The sequence below is a fragment of the Moschus berezovskii genome, chromosome 17, assembly GCF_049115385.1.
Source record: "Moschus berezovskii isolate FMDL1 chromosome 17, NW_MosBer_1.0, whole genome shotgun sequence".
NCBI lineage: Eukaryota > Metazoa > Chordata > Mammalia > Artiodactyla > Moschidae > Moschus > Moschus berezovskii.
Window position 1 is genome coordinate 16739203 of NC_142476.1, and position 23806 is coordinate 16763008.

The window sequence follows — 23806 nt, forward strand, 5'->3', positions numbered from 1 at the left end:
TCCCACCCTCTGCTTTGTTTGGCCGGTCTTCAGTGAGCTGCTTGCCTCGGGAAAAGAGCTGTGAAATTGTATTTTTCTGTTGTTGGTTTTGTGTGTGTGTGTGTGTGTAGGAGGAGGAGTGTGTTTTAACTTTACTTCTTCATTTTCCCACACTGAGTGAGCACCCACATTGTACCAGGCGCTGTGCCTAGGAGCTGGGCCATCCATGAAACGGCCCCATCCAGGGCAGAGACAAGGATCCACCCAGCATCACAGTGCTGTCCCAGCAGAGGGCCTGCGACCCAGGAGCGGCCGCGGCGCTGCTAAAGGCGTGGATGGAGAGAAACGCTCGGATGGGGGAGTCCCTGGGGCTCTAGAGGTGCCTGTGTGTGCATGTGTGTGTGTGCGCGCGTGTGCTGCGCGTGGCCTGAGGCAGGGTGAGGGTGATTCACGGGAGCTTTCCTTTGGAAAAAATGAATGAAATTTAACCTGAAGAATGTGTAGGACTTGCCCAGACAGCGGGGATGGGAATGAGGGAGCACGAACGGCTGAGGAAAAGATAAGAACAGAAGCTGAGTCCTGCGTGTGTGTGTATTTATGTATGTGTGTATCCATGTGTGTATGCGTGTATATATGTACGCGTATATGTGTGTATCCATGTGTGTATGTGTGTCTATGTATATGTGTGTCCATGTGTGTATACGTATGTGTGTATGTGTGTCTATGTATGTGTGTGTCTATGTGTGTGTCCATGTGTGTATACGTGTGTGTATGTGTATATGTGTATGTGTGCCCATGTGTGTATGTGTGTATATGTATGCAAACATGTGTGTATGTGTGTGTATCTCTGTGTGTATGTCCATGTGTGTATACATGTGCATGCATGTGTGTGTCCATGTGTGTGTATGTATATATGTGTGTATCTGTGTCTATGTATGTATATATGTGTATGTATGTGTATCTGTGTCTATGTGTGTGTATGTGTCCATGTGTGTGTATAAATGTGTGTGTGTCTATGTGTGTGTATGTATGTATGTGTCCATGTGTGTGTATAAATGTGTGTGTCTATGTGTGTGTGTCTGTGTGTATGTGTGTGTGTCTGTGTGTATGTGTGTGTGTATGCCTGTGTATCTGTGTCTGTGTGTGTGTGTCCGTGTGTATTTATATAAATGTGTGTGTATGTGTGTCTATGTATGTGTGTGTCCATGTGCATGTATGTATGTATGTGTGTGTGCGTGTGTATCTGTGTCTATGTATGTGTGTGTCCATGTGTGTATATAAATGTGTGTGTCTATGTGTGTGTGTGTCTGTGTATAAATGTGTGTGTGTCTATGTGTGTGTATGTATGTATGTGTCCATGTGTGTGTATAAATGTGTGTGTCTATGTGTGTGTGTCTGTGTGTATGTGTGTGTGTATGCCTGTGTATCTGTGTCTGTGTGTGTGTGTCCGTGTGTATTTATATAAATGTGTGTGTATGTGTGTCTATGTATGTGTGTGTCCATGTGCATGTATGTATGTATGTGTGTGTGCGTGTGTATCTGTGTCTATGTATGTGTGTGTCCATGTGTGTATATAAATGTGTGTGTCTATGTGTGTGTGTGTCTGTGTATAAATGTGTGTGTATATATGTGTATATGTATGCATGTGTATCTGTGTCTGTGTGTGTGTATCCTTGTGTATGTATATAAATGTGTGTGTCTGTGTGTGCCCATGTGTGTGGGTGAGTGTGTGTGTGTATGTATGCACGTGTACTTGTGTCTGTGTGTGCGTGTGTGTGTGTGATGGGATGTGGGGAGCTGTGTAAAATGAGCACACAGTAGGCGTTCAGTTAATGTTACTGACCATAGTGATGGATGAGAAAGATTGATCCCCTCCTTAACTGTCCTCGTCAAGGTCTCTCTCCTCCGAGGGCCCCTTCACCATCCACGGAGGTGTGACCGTGGTATCACCCCTGAGTTCACAATGTCCTTTCCTCGTGGGTGGGCCCTGGCCTCCAGCTAACAGCTCGCCGAGCTGGCCCTCCTCTGCTGGCTGGTCTGGGGGGCGCCCAGGCAGCAGCCCGATTGGAGACCCTGCCCCAGGGCCTGGGCACGGTCTGGACCCCTCCCTGCTGCTCCTGTCGCACCCTCTGCAGCTGCTGGGCCTGCAGGAGGCTCAGTGTCCCAGCAACCACCAGGGGCATGCGTGGGAACCCTGCTCAAGCATGCGCAGTCCTGGCAGCTCCACACGTGTTGTGTGTCCGGCCAACACACACAAACCCGGGCTTCATGTTCGGAAAACAAGACGGTGTGTGAGATGGCAGAAAAAGTGGACACTTGCATGGAGATGATGTCAGCGCTCCAAGCCTTAACCCTCCCTTTCCAGGGGGAACTGAAGAGTTTAAGCCAAACAGCTCAGGCGGGCTCCGTGCCATCAGAGAGCAGCACCCACCCCGCCTTCTGCAGGTCCCCTCAGCAGCCCCCTATGAACCCAGTGTCCCTTTCACATGCCAGCTGGGGACACCCTGGCAGGAGGGAAACAGAGGTACCATCAAATGGGTGGAGGAGCTGAGCTGGGGGGTCCCACCCCAGGGTCCGCGGGACAGACCCCCAGCCTGCCCACCCCGTCTCCTCTCCGCTCGCTCTGGTGCCCCTGGATGAGGCTCCTCTGAGAATGAGCAAATCACCCCCAGACAAACAGCCTCTGTTTGCTCCCTGCCCGGTGCTACATCGGCACTTTGCCTGCCAAACATTCCTTCGGATTTGGCGGCCTGCGCTCTGGCCCGTCCCCCTGGGGCTGCTTCCAAACCCAGAGGCAGGGGTGGGGGGAGTGGGGGGTTAGTGCCGGGGCCTGAGGGTGAGGTGGGCTCCAGGCAGGGCTGAGGGCACACACGGTTCTCTCCCAGCTTTCCCTCCCGGGACCGGCTTGCTAGAGACACGCACCCCCAGGCCCTTCCTCTAGGCTGCAGCCCGCAGACACCAGGCAGGTCACTGCTGGCGCTCAGGATCCCCCGATACTCGAGAGGGAGGGGCTGCTTCTTAACTCCTTGAAGCACTGAGGTCCTGGGGGGTGGGTGGAGGGAACTGCTGGGGAGATTCCTGCCAGTATGTTCTGGGGAGGGCAGCCAGACCCAAGCATTCTCAGAAGGAAGTCAGCTGTTGGGGGGCCCTTCCCAGCTCCGTCTTCCCTTCAAACAGCTTCCTGGGGACCAACGATGCAGCCTTGGAGGTTGACCTCTCATTCATGTACTCATCCGACAACGTTCCCTCTGTACTAGACGGACTGTGTCTTTTATTTTCTGTATTCTGCTGCTTTGACTTCTGGGGTCTTGCTGGCCCTGGAGGGAATGTGCCCCCTCCCAGGCTGGCCAGTTCTGAGAGACAGCAGACAGGCGGAGGCGGGCTGTGGCCTCAGCCTGGAAGAGGAGCGGGGACACAGTCTCTTTTGCTCAGGTATCAAGCTCTCCACTGGGACACAGAGTCACATGCTTGTCTAGCCCACGGAGCTGTTACCACGATGGGCACTGGAGGTGACAGACTGGTGTCCCACATCTCTGGCATGATGGAACATCGAGCCCACCAGCATCTCACATAGTCTAGTTATGAAGAGTCAGATGTTTGGGACTGAGCTTGGCCCTACCACCTGCCGCCTTCATATCTGGGGGCGACTCATTACTCCCTTCTGGCCCTATTTTCTAAGCTACATGATGAGAAGTTGGGACCAGATGATCTCTGAGACCTTTCCAGATCTAACCTTCTGGCAAGTCTGTCATTTTGTGTATTTCTGAGTTTCCCAGGGAAGCCTCAAGCATGCTGGGAATGTGTCAGGAAAAAGAGGGTCGATCCAACACCACCTTCTCCATCTCCGTCTCAGCCTCGTCAATCTCCAGAAGGTCAAAGCAGTAATAATAGTAACTCATGTGAAAAATGACGGCCATAATAGCATCTCCTGGACTATAATTATGAATACAATAGTGTTTCAGAGCATATTGACTGAAAAGAGAAAGATGGAGCCAGTAGAACAAACTAAAAAAATTATAACAACATAGCAGACATTCTGCTCTCACGATAGAGAACATTTTTTAACATCACAAAAATCCACAGTGGGGAAAAAAAAATTAAATTACATGGCTTTGCCCAGGAGAGTGAAGTGAAATGTTCAGCTTGATCATCTTAGCAACCAGGATGGAATTATCTGCATGCAGTGACTAGCGTTTATCAAGTGCCAGCCTCGTTGCATGTTACAGATCCATGAGGAGAGTCTTATCATCAGCATTTCTAGCTGGGGAAGGGAGGATCAGAGAGGTTAAACGACTCTATCACGGGTGTACAGCTAATAGACGGCAGTGTCCTATTTCCAATTTGAAAACATCTGAATCTGCAGCCAGAATTTCTTCACCCTCTCATACTCCTCTTATCAGACCTCAAAGGGAACATGGCAGAAAACAGGAGCCCTTTGGCACCATATCCGAGGCTCAGAAGCCATACTGGGATAAGGAGTCACGTGCCCTTGTAACCCACAGAGCCGTGACTTCTGAGGCGCAAAGGTTATATTGTAATTATAAAAACCACTGCAAGGCCCACGTGTTTGGGGCCATGATCGCAGACTCTGCCCTGGCAGTCGAAGGCCCCAGTGCTAACACAGACCCCACCACCTTGCCAAACGCACCCACAGCCGCGTTTCCTGAGGGCCGGGTGCACATGCCGGTACTCACGTTGACAGATTCTTTGCCATTAAACTTGACGCGGATCCTCGGCTCCTGAATGACATCCAGGTTGAAGCCCGTGATGGTGAGGGGTGTGTGGCCACTGGGAAGAAGCAGAGGCTGGGTGAGGGAGGCCGCCCTCTGCAGCTGCCGCCACGCTCCCCAGGACGCCGGGGGAGCCGCCCCGGGGAGGAAGGGGCTCGGGCGCGGCGACCGGGCGGCTCCTCCGCCTCACCTGGCGATGCTCCACTCGGGCTCGATGCGCTGCACCCGGGGGTCGTCGATGTACTCGAACTGCAGGCTGCTGTCCACTCGGGCCCGGTCGACGCTCACGGAGACGGGGACGGGCCCCAGACCGTTGGACGACGGGGGCGAGACGCACACGATCTCATTCATGGACCGCCTGCAGGCAGACGGCGGCAGGGTTAGGAGCCCAGGCAAGCGGGGCGGGGGCGGCCTCTGGCCCGAGAAGGGGCTTGCCCCCAGTCGGAGCGTGTGTTCGTCTGTCCTGTTCTACTCCAGGCTAGGGGACGTCCCTTAGCAGTGCGCATCGGTGTCTCTTCCTACCTGAGCTCCAGCTTTGGTTGGGTTGGGGAGGCAGCCAATTAGAAAAGGGGCTTGGGAAGGTGGGGCAGGGGCAGGGCTCCCTGGGCTTTGGGAGAATGCCTGCCCTCCTGGATTTTTCCAAAACATGACTATTTAGCCAGTGCTTGGAGTCTGGTCGGTCAGCTGATACATGGAGTATCTACTGTGCAGATAAACGAACACAGAAAACACACAGTCTTGGCCCTGGGCAGTGTACGGTCCAAGCAGGAGGTCTACTGAGCAAGTTGGGTTCCCATCTAGGGATCCCTTTCAGAATTCTCTCCGGATTCTCTACATCCCCAGAGTCTCATTGGAATACCTGCCAAATAGTAGGTTTCAATTTTTGCACATGAGCGATGCCCCGGGGAGGCGTCTGTGCATGGCGTGGGGACAGAGGCCACGCTTCTGGAGTCACCACAGCGGGGACCTAACGAACGCTGGATCCTGACGGTGGCTGAGCGATCCTGGGAGCCCTCTGCAGGAGCAGGTCTCACGGGCCTCACTTCCAAGTGTTCGTAGGATTATTCAGCCCTTATGATACGATACAAACTGACTACTGGCAGGCATTTCTCACAGCACCTGGCACAGGGTTTGGGGCTAGGATGTGGCACGTAACTGGAGATGGTGGGGCAGGCATGCATGTGGACCTGCGCAGGAACATGTGTGCACAGCCCACACGCGTACAGTCTCTGAGTGCTCCTCCAAGCCCCTCTCACCCGTAGAACTCGCAGGTCTGGTTGCCCAGATAAACGGCCACGCTGCTTCCAGACCCGAGGTAGTGGCCCGTGATGGTCAGCATGGTGCCTCCAGACTCAGGCCCGCGGATGGGGTTGAGTGACAGCACGGAAGGGTTCTTTGGGAGGAAGCAGAGACATGATCACGGCTCAGGCTTTACCCAAAGGGAGAAGCCCAGGCGAGACTTAAAAAGACAGAAGGTGGGTCTCCAAACACTCTCTGCCTACCCTGGAGCTGAGACCCTTTCTTAGAGGCTCCGGGCATATCCAGGGAAGGCAGAAAGGCCACGTTTGGCAAGTAATTAACTCCCCGGGGAGTCTTCTGCTCATAACACTGATGGGAAGGCAGAGATGACACTGACTAATCTATCAATTAGTTTACAAATTGAGAACAATTGAGGATGCTTCACTATCTGGAGCAGTACTGATTTTTTTGGCACAAAATCGATAGGGCTGAATAAAGCATCCCTGTCTGGACTGGGCCACCAAGAGTCTCTGTTAATGGTCCAAGCTCACGTCCTTCGAGCCCTCCCTCAGCCCGAGAGGGGCACGGCAGGGCACCTGGTGCAGGCACTCGTCAGTAATGTTGGCTTCCCCGACCTTCACCAGGAGGATGGCCCATCATTGGTTGGGACGTTCTACTAAGCTCATTAAATTGTAACAATCACCCTGAAGCCTAAAAGAAATGTCACTGGCCTAGAATGCATCAGAAAGAAATTGTTTCTGCCTAGTGGGCAGCAGAGTGGAGTGGAAAGTGCATTTAACTGAGCAGCCACACAATATGCACTCTAGTCTGCATTAGCCACTCACTAGCGACGCGATGCAAGCAAGTTCTGCTCACTCCTGGAGCAAGTTTCTGCATCAGTCTGGGCTGGCAGTCTTGCTTGCTAGTCTGTCAAGAGAGGAGGAGGGCGACGTGATCTCTGAAGCCCTCCCTGCTTGTCACTCTACCACTCTCTCTCCATCTAGTCTTTCTGAGTTTGCTTCTCACACAAGACCCTCTCAGATGGGGGAGGTGGGCTGCAGATACAGGTCATGCATGTGTGTATGTGTGTGTGTGTGCTAAGTCGCTTCAGCCGTGTCTGACTCTTTACGACCCTGTGGACTGCAGCCCACCAGGCTCCTCTGTCCACGGGATTCTCCAGGCAAGAATACTGGAGGGGTTTGCCATTTCCTTCTCCAGGGGGTCTTCCCGACCCAGGCATTGAACGCACGTCTCTTCTGCCTTCTGCGTTGGCAGGCCAGTTCTTTACCACCTGGGAAGCCCGTGGTACCCTCCCACCCAAGAGAAGACTGGTACAAGGAAAAGGGGGAGTTGCTGAGATAACAAGGCAGAGACTGTAAAATCTAAAATAAGCAGTAAAATGCTTTAGACAGAAGAGAAGTTTGTGAGCGAATAATTTCTCAAAACCCTGAGCAAGGCTGGTTTGACCCCCTCCTGCAGGCTGTTAACACATTTTAACAAAGAACTTGATAAAGCAACGTTGGTCAGGTGTCAGAAAAGGGACTTCTGGGCCCCAGAAGAGGGTTGTTCAGAAGGAGTAAAGAAAATCTTTGTGATTCCACCTGTTGCCTGGGTGTGAAGAAGTGTTTTCAGGGCTGTTTGTGTGTGTGTGTGTGCGCGCAAGAAACACACCAATACACGGGGCAGCTCACTCTTCTATTCCTCCCCCTGGTCGCACACACGGACGTGTGTCCCTTCAGGGTATCAAATGGCTCTTCTAAACTCCCTCTTACAATATCCCTGGCAGAAAAAAAGCATGTGGATAAATATAGACCCCTTTAATTAGGTCCCTCAGGCTCTCTGTCCTCATTAGGCTGGAGTTAGACAAAGATATCACATTGGCAGGACAAAGGGCAGCCCTCCCCACCCTGCGCAGAGGATCCACTTTCTAAGAAAGGTCTGATGCTGCTTATTCAGAACCCTGACCTGTGGCTCCCTGGGACTCCCAAGTGTCCGAAGAAGCATTGTTGGTCATGAACTCGACTCACCCGGGAAAGATAGGCTTTCCCCTTTCTGGTCTCCTACTTAGTCTGCAAGAAGCCTGGAGGCACTGGCTTGGGAAGGGGAGGGTGGGACTTTCCTGGGAGAAGTCGGGAGCAGAAGTGTGCCCTTTCTGGGAGCCTGCAGCCCAGCAACTGCCCAGGTGGCGCTAGTGGTAAAGAAGCCACCTACCTGCCAATGCAGGAGACAGAAGAGATGTGGGTTCAATCCCTGGGTTGGAAAGATCCCGTGCAGCAGGGACTGGCAACCCACTCAAGTGTTTGTGCCTGGAGAATCCCACAGGCAGAGGAGCCTGGCAGGCTACAGCCAAGTGGGTCACAAAAAGTCGGACATGACTGAAGCGACTCAGCAGCAGCACAGCCCAGCACAAGACCCAGTACTCACCACAAAGGTGTACTGTTGATGGGACTTGGTCATGAACTCTGGCTGACACTCGCCAATGCACAGGCGCACAGGCCCAGAGGTGGTTCCCACAAGGGCGTGGCCCATCTCACAGACGATCCTGACGAGAGAGCAAACCTTCCCGTCAGAGACTTGGGGACAGCTGGCATTCCTGCCCCTGTTTGCTCACCCCACCACAGTCACGGTGAAAAACTCAACACAGTCTTACACCAGGGCTGGACCAAGACAGCTTGCTCAACCGTTTGGCTGTGTGACCTTGGGTCAAGGACTTTCCCTCTCTGGGCTTTAATCTCTTATGGACAGTGAGAAGGTGGATGAGAGCATTTCTAAAGACCTGGGTCCCTTCAAAATGCTATGCTGCCTATTTCTATGAACAAGCCTGTAGTCCCCAGTGCCTAGTACAGGGCTTAGCACTGAGTCTTGTCCCAGTGTCCGTGGGATAAACTTAATGCCCTGCAGAGGGACCGAGGGGCAGGGCAGAGGCAGTGACAGGCCAGCACTTCAACACTTCTGAGAAGAAGGACTGAGGACTGATTGGACAAGCTGACTCATGTGTGGTTTGCTTCCCTCCCTGTGGTTCGCAGTGAGGGGACAGATAATCTGGCCAGACAGTGAGTTCCCCGAACCGGAACTCCCGGCTGAGTGAGAGCAGCGGCGTCCGGCGGGTGACGGGGTGGCAGGTGGATGAGTTCATTAGGACGGCAGTCGACACTGGACTCCCACTTAATCAAGGGCTGAACGCAGGAAGCTGGTGGGTGAGGCGGCCAACCAGCCCCGGGGTTGGAAGTCACATCTCACGTCAACAGGAGAGCTAGAGGGAAGAGGGGCCGGGGCACTCCCGCTGCTGCTGTGCGGAATCGATGCCCCCTCGTGGGGTGGGGGCTTCCTGGTGCCTGAGATAAGTCACAACAAGCACACTTACAGACCGGCTGCCTTAGCCACAGCCGCCTCTAGGCGTGGGCAGCAGCCGGAGCATACAGGAGGAGGGGAGGAAATCAGATTTTGGGGGGGACCTCTTGCTGGGAATCCTAAGGCATGGGGTGGGAGGGAAAGGTCCCCATCAGGCTTGGTAAGGAGAAACCCTCCTCCCAATGCCATTTAGGAGTTCAGAGCAGTCTGGTGCCCTTCGTAGGCTGGCTTAGTGGGGAGCCAGAAAAACAGACCCCTCTCCAGTAATCCTCAGCATTATCCAGGCACTGTGGGGAAGATCCGTGTTTAACCGAGCGATGCTTATCTCAACAGCTTCTCTAGGAAGGAAGGTAACTAAACAGAGATTTCATTTCGATGTAATAAAACTTGCATTAAACAAATACACGGCATGCTTGCGCACACGGCATGCCACCGATCTCCATCTCCTTCATAACAGTTAATCCCAGATAAGTACTTTCACTCCTGGTGAATATTTACTTAACATGCAATAACTGTCTTATTGCGTTTAGCATATTAAGTTCGACAAGACAGTAGTGGGTGCATGTGAAGGCTGTTCTCCCCTCCTTTTTGCCAAGAATAAATAAATTAATTATGAACCCACAGTAAAGATGATAGTGATGATCAATTAGTATTTTACACATAACTGTCTCCTGAAACCTCATTAGTGGAGCATTTGAGAAGCTTCCTTTAAGGTATTGCATGGGGTTATTTCCACGCTGCTTCCTGCTTGGAGTAACAACCCTCCTATTGGGTTTCCTGGGCTCCAGCGTCTGCTCCTGTCTGGGGTCCCTGCCGTCTAACCCTGCTGACGTGCACTCTCCAGCAGCATCAGCGGATTATCTCTGCTCTCTGCTGGAAGTGGGGGGGAGGGGAGGGCCACGACGAGGAGGGAGCAGGTGAGTTTCTTTCCTTTCTCATCAGCGCTTTCTGATGAGTCCCTCAGTCACCCCACCTTGGTCACTGGAACCACCCTCGAGAAGAAAAAGCAGGAGGAAATCAGGGTGGGCCAGAAGTCCAGGAAAGAGGAACGGTGAAGGCCATGGGCATCTTTGTTCCTCCTGGGACCTGTCTAGGAGAGGAGAGGGCCTAGGATGGCCTGTTCTGCTGGCCCTGTAGGGGGTGAAACACAGGGCTGTTTCACACTGTCTTTTCTAGAACATATTCTTGCTCAGGGTTCATGGCCCAAAAGGCGAGCTTTGCGTGTCAAGCACCTGTGACAAGGCGGGCGGAGGGGAGAGGGCGCTGCCCCAGAGCCCAAGGCTGAGCGCCTGCAGCTGGCTCTGAGTGGCCCTTCTGGAAGGGCGTGACGGGGGGCCCAGGGACTGGTCTGCAGGGAGGGCCTGCAGCCGCGTCCTCTCCCTGCGGGTAGAGCGGGCTTCTGCTTCATCCATCCCTCTCCCGAGTGGACAGAGGCAGCAGTGGGCTGCAGAAGGGTCTGCCTGGTAAGTCTAAGAACGGGGTGAGAGTGTCAAGGGCTCAGACCACGTTGCAGGGAACTCTGACCCCCGTCCCTCTTCTTCCTTTTCCTGCTGGGACCCAGTGCTTTCAGTGAAGGATGGAGAGGCCCCTTGACTGAGCGGACCTGTTACTGTTACTGGCATTGGATCCCTGAGCTCAAGGGCAGCTGTAGGGAGTGCAGAGGGTTATACTGAGCATGAGGGTCAAGCCAAAGTGGAGTCTCTCAATAATAACAAGAGCTCCGGCTTACTGAGCTGCATGTGGCAGGCACTGTACCAGACAGGATCTCATGCCATCCTCAGACATCCTAAGGGTGGGTCTTACTGTCTCTATTTTCACAGACAAGGAAACCAAGGCTCAGAGGTGCTAAGTGACTCATCTATGGCCACAGAGCTGGGAATTGGCAGAGCTGTGATTCAAATCCAGGTTCAGCCTGGCTCCAAAGCTCATGGCTTTGATGCTCCTCCACTCTACTGCCCTAAAATCAGCGAATGCTCTCTGTGTGTTTTGTGGAAGGGAAAGGGTGGACACGGTGGCTGTCCTGGGGTGGAGCTGAGGTTGCTGGCGGAGGCGGAGGATGGCGTGGTACGGAAGACCTGGCTGGGTTCCTAAGGCTTTGAGACTTAACCAGCTGCACCCACTCCCTCCCTGGCAGGAGATGACCAGAGGCAGTGGTGTGGGTACCACTTCCTCCTTCAGGCCTTACAGGTCAGCAAAGTTCCTGTGGTTAGACTTCTGGGGGCCTCCTACTCCCCTGTCTCCCTACCTCCTCCCAGCATCCCTGATAGCTTCAGTCTCCCTGTGTATTAATTACCAGGAGACAGGGGCTGGGGATGTTTAAAGTTTCTCCTTGTAAAATGAGAAATTAGACTAAATAACCCTTTAACAGTAAGCTTCCACCTTTGAAGGCTTGACTCCTCCTGGTAGATAGTGGGCTTCACATTAGTGCCACTGATAACGCTTTCTAATGATGGGAGTTGTAGATCCCGTGAGGCATAGAGGTTATCATTTCCGATATCCTGCTGCTGCTGCTAAGTCACTTCAGTCGTGTCCGACTCTGTGTGACCCCACAGACGGCAGCCCACCAGGCTCCCCCGTCCCTGGGATTCTCCAGGCAAGAACACTGGAGTGGGTTGCCATTTCCTTCTCCAATGTGTGAAAGTGGAAAGTGAAAAGTGAAAGTGAAGTCGCTCAGTCGTGTCCGACCCTTAGCGACCCCACGGACTGCAGCCTACCAGGCTCCTCCATCCATGGGATTTTCTAGGCAAGAGTACTGGAGTGGCTTGCCATTGCCTTCTCAGTCTGATATCCTACAGACCATAAAAGTGATTGCAGAGATCTGTTTCTACAGACCCACTTTCCAGATGAGACATTTGAGGATCATGGAGCAAAGGGACTTGCCCAAAGTCACAGAGCTCATTAATACCTGAGCTCCTGGCACCCAGCCCAGTGCCCTCACCCCAGCCTGCACCATCTCCCGCAGACTGGCATGGATGGTGCTTTTCTCCTCATGAGCGTGTGCATCCTTGGGGTGAGGAACACATGCAGTCTAACATCCATCAAGGCTTGGCTGAGCTCATAGGTAGGCACATGAGAGAGATGGGGGGGCGGGCCTAAGGATCTCAGCTGCCTGTCTGATACAGAGCCTGTCTCAGGAAGGGCTGAGCTGCAGTCTCAACCTGCATCTCATCACCCAGGAAACGTCCTGTGATGGAGTCATCCGGCCCTCCCCAGACCTGTGGGGCGCTGATTGCAGGACTAAGCGGGACCCTTTAACCAACATTAACCTAATTGCTGAGTGATAGATGGCGTGGCACAAGCATATGGTGAGTCATTACCGTGCCCGCTAATCCTGCCCGTGCCCGGGACTCTGCACTGGGCCCATTTAGCCAAATCCATCTCTCGCAGACATCTGTAATGATTGTGCCTGCTGCTCACTGCCCGGGATGGAGGCTTTAATGATGTTAACAAACTCTGAAACCTCGAGAGCAGTAATGAGCCTGGCACGGCTGGAAGCCAGGGCTGCGTGCAGCTGAGGTGCAGAATGTGCCTGATGCCTCCTGCCTACCCCGCGCCCGAGGAGACGACAGGGGTGGTTTTCTAGGGTGCCTACTGGCCTTGGCAGGGACCCCTGGCAACCATTCACCTTCCAAGGCTCCTTTCGTATCCTCACTTTCAGTTTTTTTGAGGGGAACTTTCTTCCCTGGGGACCTGGGTAGGTGTGATGCATTTGATTTCAAAGATGGAACAATCTTTTCTGATGTTCCCAAGGCACATTATGGGCTCCTCATCTTCATCTTACTGAATTCTCCCCCAAAACCCATGCAGTAAGAATCGTGGTTTCCATTAGGCCAATGAAGGTTGGAGAGACGGAGCAGTTTACTAAGGTCTCAGGGCTTCCCGGAGTAGATGAGGCAGGCCTTGGAAGACTTTTTTGAATCCCAAATCCCAGGCTATTTCCATGTTCAGCTGCCCAAGACTCAGCACCTCTCAGTTCAGAGCCTTATCCTTTCATCTCCCGCAAACCCTTTCCTTTGCAGTCCTGTGGCATGCCACCACGTTGGAGACTTGGCCTGTGTCCTGAGGCCGAGGGCACGTCTGTGAGGCCAAGGTGGATTTGGGCTCAGTGTGACTGACTGACTAGCTGGGTCTGGCCGGGCGCTGGGCTCTATAGAGACCGTCTGACCACAGTCTGCAGGCTCCTGGTTCCTGCCCGCCAGCTTTCCCCTCCCCTCCTGGCTCAGAATCGCTACTTAAATATTTCCCCATTCGTCTCTTCTTCATCTCTTTCCTGTAGACCCGGCCAGTCTCTCCTCTACGATTCACTCCTTGAAGGGCCAAGGCTGATAGTGAAGGGTCTGGTCTGCAGGATCTGAAGGTCCGAAGGATCAGGCAGGCGGCTCCTCCTTCCCCTACCAGGGGTCCCCAGAGTCGGGGAACTCACCCCCCCGACTCTGACCCTGTCCTGGCCATCCTCGAATCATGGCCTGTGACCCAGAAAACCACATGCTGATGGATCATGGGATTTTCAAGCCACTCTTCTCTGGGGGTCTCCCATGGCTGTTAGGGAACAGCAAGAAGCCTGAATCAAACTTAGGAGACCTGAGTTCCACCTCTCTATGGCCACTTATGCCCTGAGTGAATGGGGGTGAGGGGGTTGGGGGATGTCACTTCACTTTCGAGTCTTTTGCTCTTAAAATGGTGATAATGATGTCTACCTCTCAGAGTCCTTACCAAATAGAAGCAAGAGAACGGATGAGAAAGCCTAAGTGCTGATGAAAGACACACTGTCATTTTTTTACAGTTGCCAGAGCCACTTTTCTGGTTGTTACTCAGGGCTGGCTTGAGGGAGGCTGCAAAGGGTGGTGTTTAAGGGGAGAACCTGGCTTCCAAGCCCTGCTCACGGCTAGGCTCCCAGTGCCCCCTGCAGAGCTGCGTGCCCGCTGGACCCAGGGTGACGTGGCCCAACTCCGCCTGAGAAATCATGCAGGAGAGCCTGGCGGCCCCCTCCCTTTCTCCCTAGCGGGGGAAGCATCACTGCCGCTGCCCTCCCACCCCTAGCAGCCCCCCAGCCTCCTGCCCACCTCCTGCCCACTGACTACACAGCGGCCACCACTGCCGAATGAGCACCCCGAATCGGAACATATGTCACTCCGGGAGCCCCGTTCGCCCGTCCACCGCTGCATGCCTATTTTCTAATTTCCAGCTGACATTTCCCTTAGTGAAATAAATGAATTCGCTCCGGCGGAGGCCCTGTTTGGATTAAGCTGCTGTCAGAGCCCCACGAGCCAAACAAATTGTTGCCCACAGCCCACCGAGCGGGACGCCTTCCAACAGGCGGGCCGGAGGAGAACGGCCGGGCTGGGAAGGTGGCTCAGTTAGCCAGGGGGCAGGCAGAGACCAACCGCCAGCAGCCTGGCCCCGGGAGCCCTGATGCCAGAGGAGCCAAGGAATTGAAAATCACATAGAACAGGACACTCCGGGAGTGGGGGTGGGCTAGGCGAGGGTCCTGGGGAGGCTTCAGGGAGAGGGGTCCCTGGGAAGAGGGAGATGGGGGATGGATCCTGAAGTAGTCCCAGAGAGACAGAGAGGGGCGCGTCTTTCCCCCGCTTCGGGGGCGGGGGTGGGGCGGCCCGAGCAGACTGGACTCACTGCTCAGCGATGATGTAATCCCCCGGCAGGGGCGTGCAGGGCACCCCGGCCACCTGCACGTGGTGGGCGATCTCCGAGAAGTCCAGGCCCAGATTCACGCCGTGGATGGTCACTCGAGTTCCCCCTTCAGGAGGTCCGGACACCGTCAGGATCTGCGGGAGGGAAGCAACGGGAGAAAGCCTGGCTGGTCACGGAAGGAGGGGCAGGGGCACCCGTTTCCCTCCCCGCAGGGAGGCTTTAGGACACCTGGAGTCTGGGGGGAGCTGTGTTTCCGCCACTTTTCAGCTTGTCTAGGATCCCAACGTCAGCATCCCGACAATGAAGCTGTACCCACTGCATTGGTCCTTCAGGACATCCATCCAGCGATGCCTTAATTCATTCATCCACTTACGAGAGAGAGATTAGGAGAAAGTACTGGGCTCAAGGCAGTGCTTTAATTCACTAGTTGCCTGACTGTAATAAAGTCTCAGAATCTCCCTGAACCTCAGGTCTCTTTAGTTGGGAAGGAGGATAATCCTCTCTAACCAACCTCACCCTGGAAGCTCCTACATGGAGGGTGTCCAGGACCATTCTGTCAACGGCTCTGTAATTGTGATGACAGAGGATGGCATCTGGATGGTATCACCGACTCAACAGGCATGAGTGTGAGCAGGCTCTGGGAGTTGGTGATGGACAGGGAAGCCTGGTGTGCTGCAGTCCATGGGGTCGCAGAGAGTCGGACAAAACTGAGGGACTGAACTGAACTGAACTGTCACATGCTATGATGGCCACCCCGTGTGCTAGCCTCTGTTGAGTTTACAATGATGAACAGAACAGGGAATTTGGCCTCAAGGAACTTAGTGGTTAGGAGGAGGAGATAAGAAGGCCATAAGTAAGGCTGATACAGGGTACACAGTGATAAGGTAGATTTGAAGGAAAAGCTGTGGGAGCCTTGAGGAGTCCCTGATTAAGGGCCACTCCAGGGGATGACCACAGACGGAAAGCATATTTGACATTACTCAACACACACACACAAGAAAAATCCTGCAACTCGATCGATCGTTTTAGTATCAAAGAGAAATAGCTTCCTGATTTTCCAAATTTTGCTGGCTTCCTTCCCAGTGAAGTGAAGTTGCTCAGTCCTGTCCGACTCTCTGCGACCCCATGGACTGTAGCCTACCAGGCTCCTCCATCCATGGTTGGGCTTTTCCAGGCAAGAGTACTGGAGTGGGTTGCCATTTCCTTCTCCAGGGGATCTTCCCAACCCAGGGGTCGAACCCAGGTCTCCCGCATTGTAGGCAGATGCTGTCACCGTCTGAGCCACCAGGGAAGTCTCCCAGTAGCCTGGATCACTTATTTACTCATTTCTTAATTCAGTCACCAAATGCTGACGGTGTGATTTTATTTTGAGGCAACAGGAAAAGCAACTTGCAGAATCAGGCTCTCCTAACGTGTACATTTCTGAGAATGAATCAGGCTCCAGGAAGAACGCAGCTCTTTGGGGTCCAACAGATTCCAGGGAATAAGTTCCTACTTCGAGGTCCATAGTTATCCAAAGTAGGAGGAAATTAGACACGAACCAAACCTCGGGCAGAAGCATAGAATTTCGGAACTCGAAGGAGAGCCAGGGTGTCTTATTCTAAGATCTTACAACCTGTATACGTGGACCAAATAGAAAAAAAAAACATCCAGGGCTCTTTTCACTGCACGTTAGAGACACAAGACAGTGAGGGAGGCAGAGAGGTAAGGAGGGCGGGACAAAGCCAAGAGTCCCCCAGAGACCCCCCGATGGGGTCCCTGGGCAGTGATGAGTGGTGAGCACAGGTGAAAATGCCATCGAAGGCTCTGGAGACTCTTCCTCCCGCCTGTCTTTCTCAAGGGGCCACCGCTCTCTGCCAGCGACATGAGCATCATGCATGAGGCCTCCAGCTTGGCTGTGAGCGCCCAGGGGAGAGCAGACAGGGAGGAGATAATGGTCGCGGGGGGGACACGACTGGGCAACTGAACTGAACTGATGAATAAAAATAAATCAGATTCATGAGACAAATTCCTGAGGGAGGGAAGGGGGTGACCTCTGGGCACTGGGTGTGAGGTTGGAGGTGTGGGGAGTCAGGGTGATTTGGAAAGAAAGGAGCTGGCAGGAGGAACCTGTAGCCCCATGGCTTTCCTGTCTCTGGGGATTCGGAAACTAACCAACACGAGATCTCGGTTGTTCCGCCCTCCCCTGGTGCCACTTCCTCAGGTCCCTGGGCCTCCTGGGCTCCAGGAGATGGACACTTGTAAGGAAGAACAGGAAAGGGTGGCCTCCATGGCCCTGCAGGAGAGTGTCAGGAGAAAGGAAGTACCACTGAGCAAAGCTGAGCGGGCGTGCTCCCCTAATCGCTTGGAACGAGCATCACTGGTCCCTGCTCCCTTCCTTAGCCACCTGGATGCTGGGAACCTGCTGAAAACCCTGACAGAACCGTGATGATCGGCTTGCTCTCTTTCCTCCACTTTTATTTTTAAAAATACATTCTCTTGCTCACAGCGGTTAATTACAACCTTTCAGAAACACTGTGAAATGAAATCTTTCTGGAAAACCTAAAAATACTTTGGTCTTGCAGGTAGCACGTGGGGATGGTATTGTGGCTATTCCGTGGTGTTGGCAGGTCCATGGGGCAGTGTCCTCCTGCTGGGAATTCACCGCAGTGACCTTCAAGGGTCTGGGGCAGAGGCCTGGTCACTTGGGGACTGTAGGGTCCATTTGTGAGCACAGAGCTGCTCAGAAGCATAAGCCAGCTTATGCTGTTTAGAGATGGGAGACTTAGTAACATTATCAGCAAGCATTATCATCTTGGCATGAAGACATATCAAAGAGATGGATAGTTAGGGGTGTGGAGACCCAAGTCTGAGTCCTTCTAACCCAGCTAAGAGCTGCTGGAATCCAGACTGGGGTCATCCTCACGGGTTAGGGGCAAGTGGTTGGGGAGTGTTGGGTCCCTGTGGGTCTTCCCAACACAGTATACACTATATCCTGTGCCTCCAGCACCCAGGGAGGAGTAAAGGAGTTTGAGGGTCAGAACACTCAGCAGCCACTGTGCCCTGGGGCTTACATGGGGTGTAGCTTCCCTTTTCTTGCTTAAGACAAAACTGATGAACAAAAATCTGGATTTCCAAAACACAGATGAGGTGGTGAGAACTTGATTTGCAAGAGGATTCCCAAGGCCGCCATTACGGATGCTTTCCAAATCTATATTGTTGGCTCAGACCTCTCTCCTGAGCTCCATATCCATATATCCAATTGCTACTGGACACCTCGGCTTCCACACGCATGTCCCTCAGGCACCTCAAATTTCACCACGTCTGAAAATGAACTCTTAATTTTCGCTCCTTCCACCCCCAACCTGATTATCCTCCTGGATCCTCTTTCAAGGTTAATGGAGTCGCCGTGCACCCAGCCAGGGATCTTACAAGCATCTCTGTTTCCCTTCCCTCCCCTGCCATGTGTAACAAACGCAGGGACCATCGGTGCTGGCTCCCAGGGGTCTTCTGAGTCTGTGCCCCGCTCCGGTGTCAGAGGAGGTGCCAAGCAGATCTGGGTCCTCTCTCAATCACACTATCCTCTGTCTTTCTCCGTGAGATCTGACCTCCTCTCACGGCCAGGTGGCCGTCATGGACACATACCTGATCTGGTGACTGGTCGCTTGCTTTAAAACCTTCAGCGGCTCTGGCCACTCACTGTCCAGGCAGTTTCTGACTCCCGGGCTGGTTCTTCACTTTCTGATCTCAGCAACCTCAGCCACAAAGCCACCTCACTCTGTGTCCTCCGAGTGCCGCCCCAGGGGTTCTGATGCACACAGTGTGCTTCAAAGCTCTCTGCGCCTTTGCCGTGTCATTTGCTCTCCCCCCGGCTTGACGATCAGAGAGAGACAGGCTGGAGCTCTGGGCTCAGTGGAACGCAGCCTGGAGTCCCGTGAAACTCACCACCTGCCACCTGAGGGCTTCCATGTGACTCTGAGAACGAGGGTCAGGGTCTGCCAAAGCCCTGTCTGCGTGCTGGTAACATCCTGGCCATCCTGCTCTCGTTTCTTCCCAGGACCAAGCATGGAGGAAAGGCTCTGGAGGGGAGGCTTGGAGGAAAAGAACGTATTCTCCAGAAAGGGCATGAACAGGAGTCTTCAGGACACTGCCCCAGGCCCAGCAGCGCCCCACCCTGGAGACCGCCTCCAAGACTCTTCAAATACAGTAGGGTTAGACTGCAGGGCACCCAGCGTGGCACCCAGGAAGCTTGGTCCCCTTGGGAGCCACTGTAAGGTCGGACCCTGGTGGTCTTCTTGGCTTCCCCTTCCCAGTGGCCATCTTGGCTCCTTCTTCCCCTCTTCATCTCCCGCCGGAGGTAAAAAGTCCCGCCAAACTGCTGAGGAATCTCTGACGTAATAACCCTCTGCCTAGATCTACCCCCTTCCCGACCTCCAGAGCGACCACCCCGGTCTGGCCACCTCGACTAGCTGACCAGTCACAGTCTCGCATTCCCGAGCTTTGCCTTATTTAGGCCTGTCCAGGTTATATGATGTCACTTCCTGCCCCGAAGACATAAAAACCGCACCCTGCCTGTGTTCGGGGCAGAACTCCTCGTGGCCATTCTTGTGGTCAGTGGGTTCTGCCCAGGAGCACACTGCCAATAAAGCCTGTTACTTTCCCTTGGTGTCTGGGTTATTTCCTTACAGCTGGAGACACCCATTTTCGCGACCTTACAGCCATGTCTGGCATCTCTGTGTGGGTCTACAGGGAGGCAAGTTGGTGGAGTCCCAGACTATTGCTTGTAGAGCTCCCAGGAAGGCCTTCCAGATCTGGGAGGAGGTGTGGGGAGGAAGCGCTAATCTCCCGCAGAGGTGAGGCGAAGAGAGTCCCCCCACGGTCAAAGGGGAACCAAGAGACAGCCAGGGCAGCAGCCAGATCTAAACACCTTGTCTTCTAGTTCCAGATGGGCCCTGGGCTGCCGGCTGCACAGGGGTGTGGAAGGGGGGCCTGATGCTCGGGCGGTGTCTGCGGCGGGAAGAGAGTGAGCTCGGGAGGGGGACAGACTCTGAATTCCAGCTTGATACTTACAAGCTAGGTAACGTTCACTCTGTGTTCTCATTAGAAAATAGCTAACAGTGCTTGCCTCGCAGGGACGCTGTGAAGGTGAAATAAGACAGCGCTTGGAAAGTCCCTCATATGATGACGGTTGCGAGAACAGGCCATGATAGTTGGCGGTTTCCTTCCTAGTGTTCCCCCTGCACCTGTGTCTTCCTAGACCACAAAAACATGGGATGGTGGTGGTGGAGAGAGCCTAGAGGTGGGAGGCATCTTCCTATTTGCCTGGAAAGAAGACACACGGTCCAGGGAACGCATAACTTAGACGGTGCTTGGTGGGCTGACCCAGGGCGGAGAGAGATGCTTGTGGGCTGATTGGAGAAAGCCCGAGCTTGGTGGGGGCGTGGCCGTGCCTCCCAGGGTGGGGCCTCGGCATTGGAGGGTTCGGGGTTCCCTGAAGAAGCATGTTCAGAGCCAGACATCGCCCTTTCACCCAGAATAAATTTGGGAGGACACTGGCCCAGTCTAAAATGGCCTTCATTCGTCCCTTCTCGTCATTTCTTTGCCCCTGGCTACTGGCCATTCTGAGGTCGATGGGCATTGCATTATGAACTCGATGGATTCTTTCAGGAAAGTAATTCTGAGACACCCACGCAAACAAACGGTTTGACAGTTCGGGATGGATGTCTCTGTGTGTGTGTGTGTTTGTGAGTGGGGGGGTGTGGAGAGAGTGGGGCGGGAGCTGAAATCCTGTGAAATCAGCTGGGAAGATCTCTATACATGGACTCATTTCAGCTCATGCTTTCCAGCACATACCGTGGACCAGGGATGGCTGTCCACTCGCCTCTGTGGACCCCAGAAGGGAGAGCCAGAAGCAGGGGAGGAGTGGGGAGGGACAGGGCAGCTGCTGAGGGGGGTGCGGGGGCGACCGAGGGGCTCCCCTGCGTTCTGTGCCGGCTCTCGCTGTGTGCTCCCCCCTTGTTCCCTCCCTGAGCTCGGGTTCCACTCTCTCCTGTACTGTGCGTGCTCTCTGGGGCAGGTGGGGGCGCCCGTGGCTACAGCGTCTGAAGCCCGTGTGCCTTTGACCCATGGTTCCCTCTGCCCGTGAAGCGTGATGCTAACACATGCTTACCCATCACACGAGGCTCTGCTAATGACACCTCCTCAGAAAGTCTTTCTCTAACCATCTCGGGCAGATTTAGGCGCCCCTTTGCCTACACCCCCACTGCCATGGGTGAACACCCCCGACAGCAAGGGTCACCCTGGACTCTGTCTTTTCTCAATAAGACAATAACTATCTCGGGACAGGGACTTCCTCCGTTTTTCTTAGTAACCTGACACACAGCACATTTCCTGGGACAGAGCAGCTGTCAAGACCTGTCTCCAGATCTCTCTTCCTGGGAAACGCTGGGCTCAGGCAGATTCCAGGACAACCTGTGCTCTCGAATGACCACTGCAAGGATGGAGGTAGGTGCCCAGGAGTTGCTTGGAAGTGGGGCGGTCTTTTCACGTTGGAAGCATCAGGTTCTTCCTGCAATCTCGCTGACTTTAGCTCAAGCCAGTTTCTGCTGTGATTTCTCCTCGAATGGAGGACTGAACAGCTGCCTCCTCATCAAACCTCTTTCAGATACTGAAGACAGGAATTAAGTCACCCCTGGTCTGTGCTTCTGCAATTCTGTCAGCTTGCGCTGGAAGCTCTTGTTTTCTAGCCCTTTGATCACTTCTGATGCTTTTCTTTGGACCCTCGGATATCCATGCATCCTCTGAGAGTGTAAGAAAGAAATGCCAAGCAGGCTTGCGGCTCGAGCAAAGGCCTGTTGATTCACTGCAAGGGAGGCCTCTGCCAACATCGACTTCCCTAGTGCGGGCTCACACGCCACCGGCCAGGCAGGCCCTGGGCAAACCGCAGCGGGAGGGAAGCCCTTCTCTTTCCCATATGCTTATTTTACTCCCTGGAATTCCTTTCCCCATTTCAGTCACCTCTCACCCGACGTGCCTCTCTTCCCTAAAGGACCTTTTATGCGTATGTGCTTTGTTGCTCAGTCATGTCTGACTCTTTGTGACCCCACGGACTGTGCCTGCCAGGGTCCTCTGTCCATGGGATTCTCCAGGCAACAATACCGGAGTGGGTTGCCATGCCCTCCTCCAGGGGGTCTTCCTGACCCAGGGATCAAACCTGGGTCTTCTGGTTTGCAGGTGGATTCTTTACCATCTGAGCCACCAGGGAAACTCCAAAGAACCCTTTAAGTGTGTAAGTCACTCAGTCGTGTCCAACTCTCCCTGTGACCTCATGGACTGTAGCCCGCCAGGCTCCTCTGTCCATGGGATTCTCCAGGCAAGAATCCTGGAGTGGATAGCCATTCCCTTCTCCAGAGGATCTTCCCGACCCAGGGTGGAACCTGGGTCTCCTGCATTGCAGGCAGATTCTTTACCATCTGAGCCAGCAGGCAAGATCCAAAGAACCTTTTATGTGCATCCTACTGAGACTTAAAGTTGTGTTATTACCTTGCCTTAAGAGTATTGGCTTTTTAACTGGTTGTAGAATTGTCTATTTGCAGGATTCAGGAGAATATGGGAAACACATTAAAGCAGAGAGAGGGCTCAGTCTGGCAGCCCCTCAGCCCTGTCCCAGAAGCAATCACAGATCACTCCAGGATCATGGTGTCTTGCCCTAGCCGGGCCATGCCCCTCATCTGCCCACTGTAGGCCCGGATGAGCAGACCAGCAGGATATGGGATGAGGCTGGCATGAATGATGGGGCGGGGGACAAACCAGGAGACTCCTGTCTCCTCCGGGTCCTCTAAAAGTTGCCAGGAATCCCTGACTTGGGGACCCACTTGCCCACCTCCTCAGACCTCACCTGCCAGCAGCCGAACCGAGCCTGCTGCACGCCTGAGCACCCCAGCCAAATCTGTATTCCTGCCAGACTGTGTCATGTTTGTTTTCCACCGTGGGTGCTGTGACCTGGAAAGCAGCCGCCGTGATGCTGCACTCGCCCTGATTCTTGCAGCCGCTAATTGAACAGTTCGGAGGGAACTGTGCCACAAAGCCGCCCAAGGGCGAGAGCAGATGCAGCCGATTAATTACAGCTGGGGAGCCCCACGGGGCTGCACCGGGAGCAGAGGGAGGTGCTGGAGGCCCAGGGCCTGGGGGCCTCGGGAGCACTGGCTGGGACACTCGCCTTGGAGGCTGGAGTTGGGGCAGATGTACAGGTGGATCGTTAGGGGTCACAGGAGAGCCCCTCCATGGTGGGGCCTCACGAAGCCTGGCTCCCATCCTAGAGACCGTGTCTTCTCTGCTATGTCTCCTGCCTGATAAACGTGATGGGAGATGAGACGGAAGTGGTCATCAGCTCAGGTTACTAAAGATTCTGACAATGGAGCCTGCTTACCAACTTTTTCATGTATTAAGTACTTCTCATGAGTCAGGCATTGTGCTGAGGGTCTTATATATTGGGCCTCCCTGGTGGCTCAGATGGTAAACAATCTGCCTGCAGTGTGGGAGATCTGGGTTTGACTCCTGGGTTGGGAGATCCCCTGGAGAACGGAGTGGCTACCCACTCCAGTATTCTGGCCTGGAGAATCCCGTGGACAGAGGATCCTGGCAGGCTACATCCATGGGGTCGCAGAGAGTTGGACACTTTCACTTTCTTATATATTACATCTTACTTAGAGCTCACGACAAAGTATGATGGAGGTGCTGCCATTATCTTCATCTTACACATGTGGAACAGTGTTCTGGATGGGTGAAGGAGTGCTCAGGGTTGCAGAGTGAATGGCAGAGCCCAGCCAGGTCCACCGAACCGGTGCCTCCTGCCTCCCCACCACACTGCCTGAGTCTCC

At 53.9% G+C, this 23806-nt stretch overlaps 1 protein-coding gene across 1 annotated transcript in view; it reads right to left on the minus strand.

Moving 5' to 3' along the window:
- The window catches only part of PLXNA2 (plexin A2), a 231634-nt gene that overhangs the window by 25724 nt on the left and 182104 nt on the right, over window positions 1-23806 (minus strand). Inside the window, exons 13-17 of the mRNA XM_055419000.2 lie at window positions 14931-15082; window positions 8373-8490; window positions 5966-6102; window positions 4900-5067; window positions 4674-4767 (exon numbers count right to left, since the gene is read on the minus strand). Coding sequence (XP_055274975.2) covers window positions 4674-4767; window positions 4900-5067; window positions 5966-6102; window positions 8373-8490; window positions 14931-15082 — 669 coding nt within the window. The remainder of the gene's footprint in view (window positions 1-4673; window positions 4768-4899; window positions 5068-5965; window positions 6103-8372; window positions 8491-14930; window positions 15083-23806) is intronic.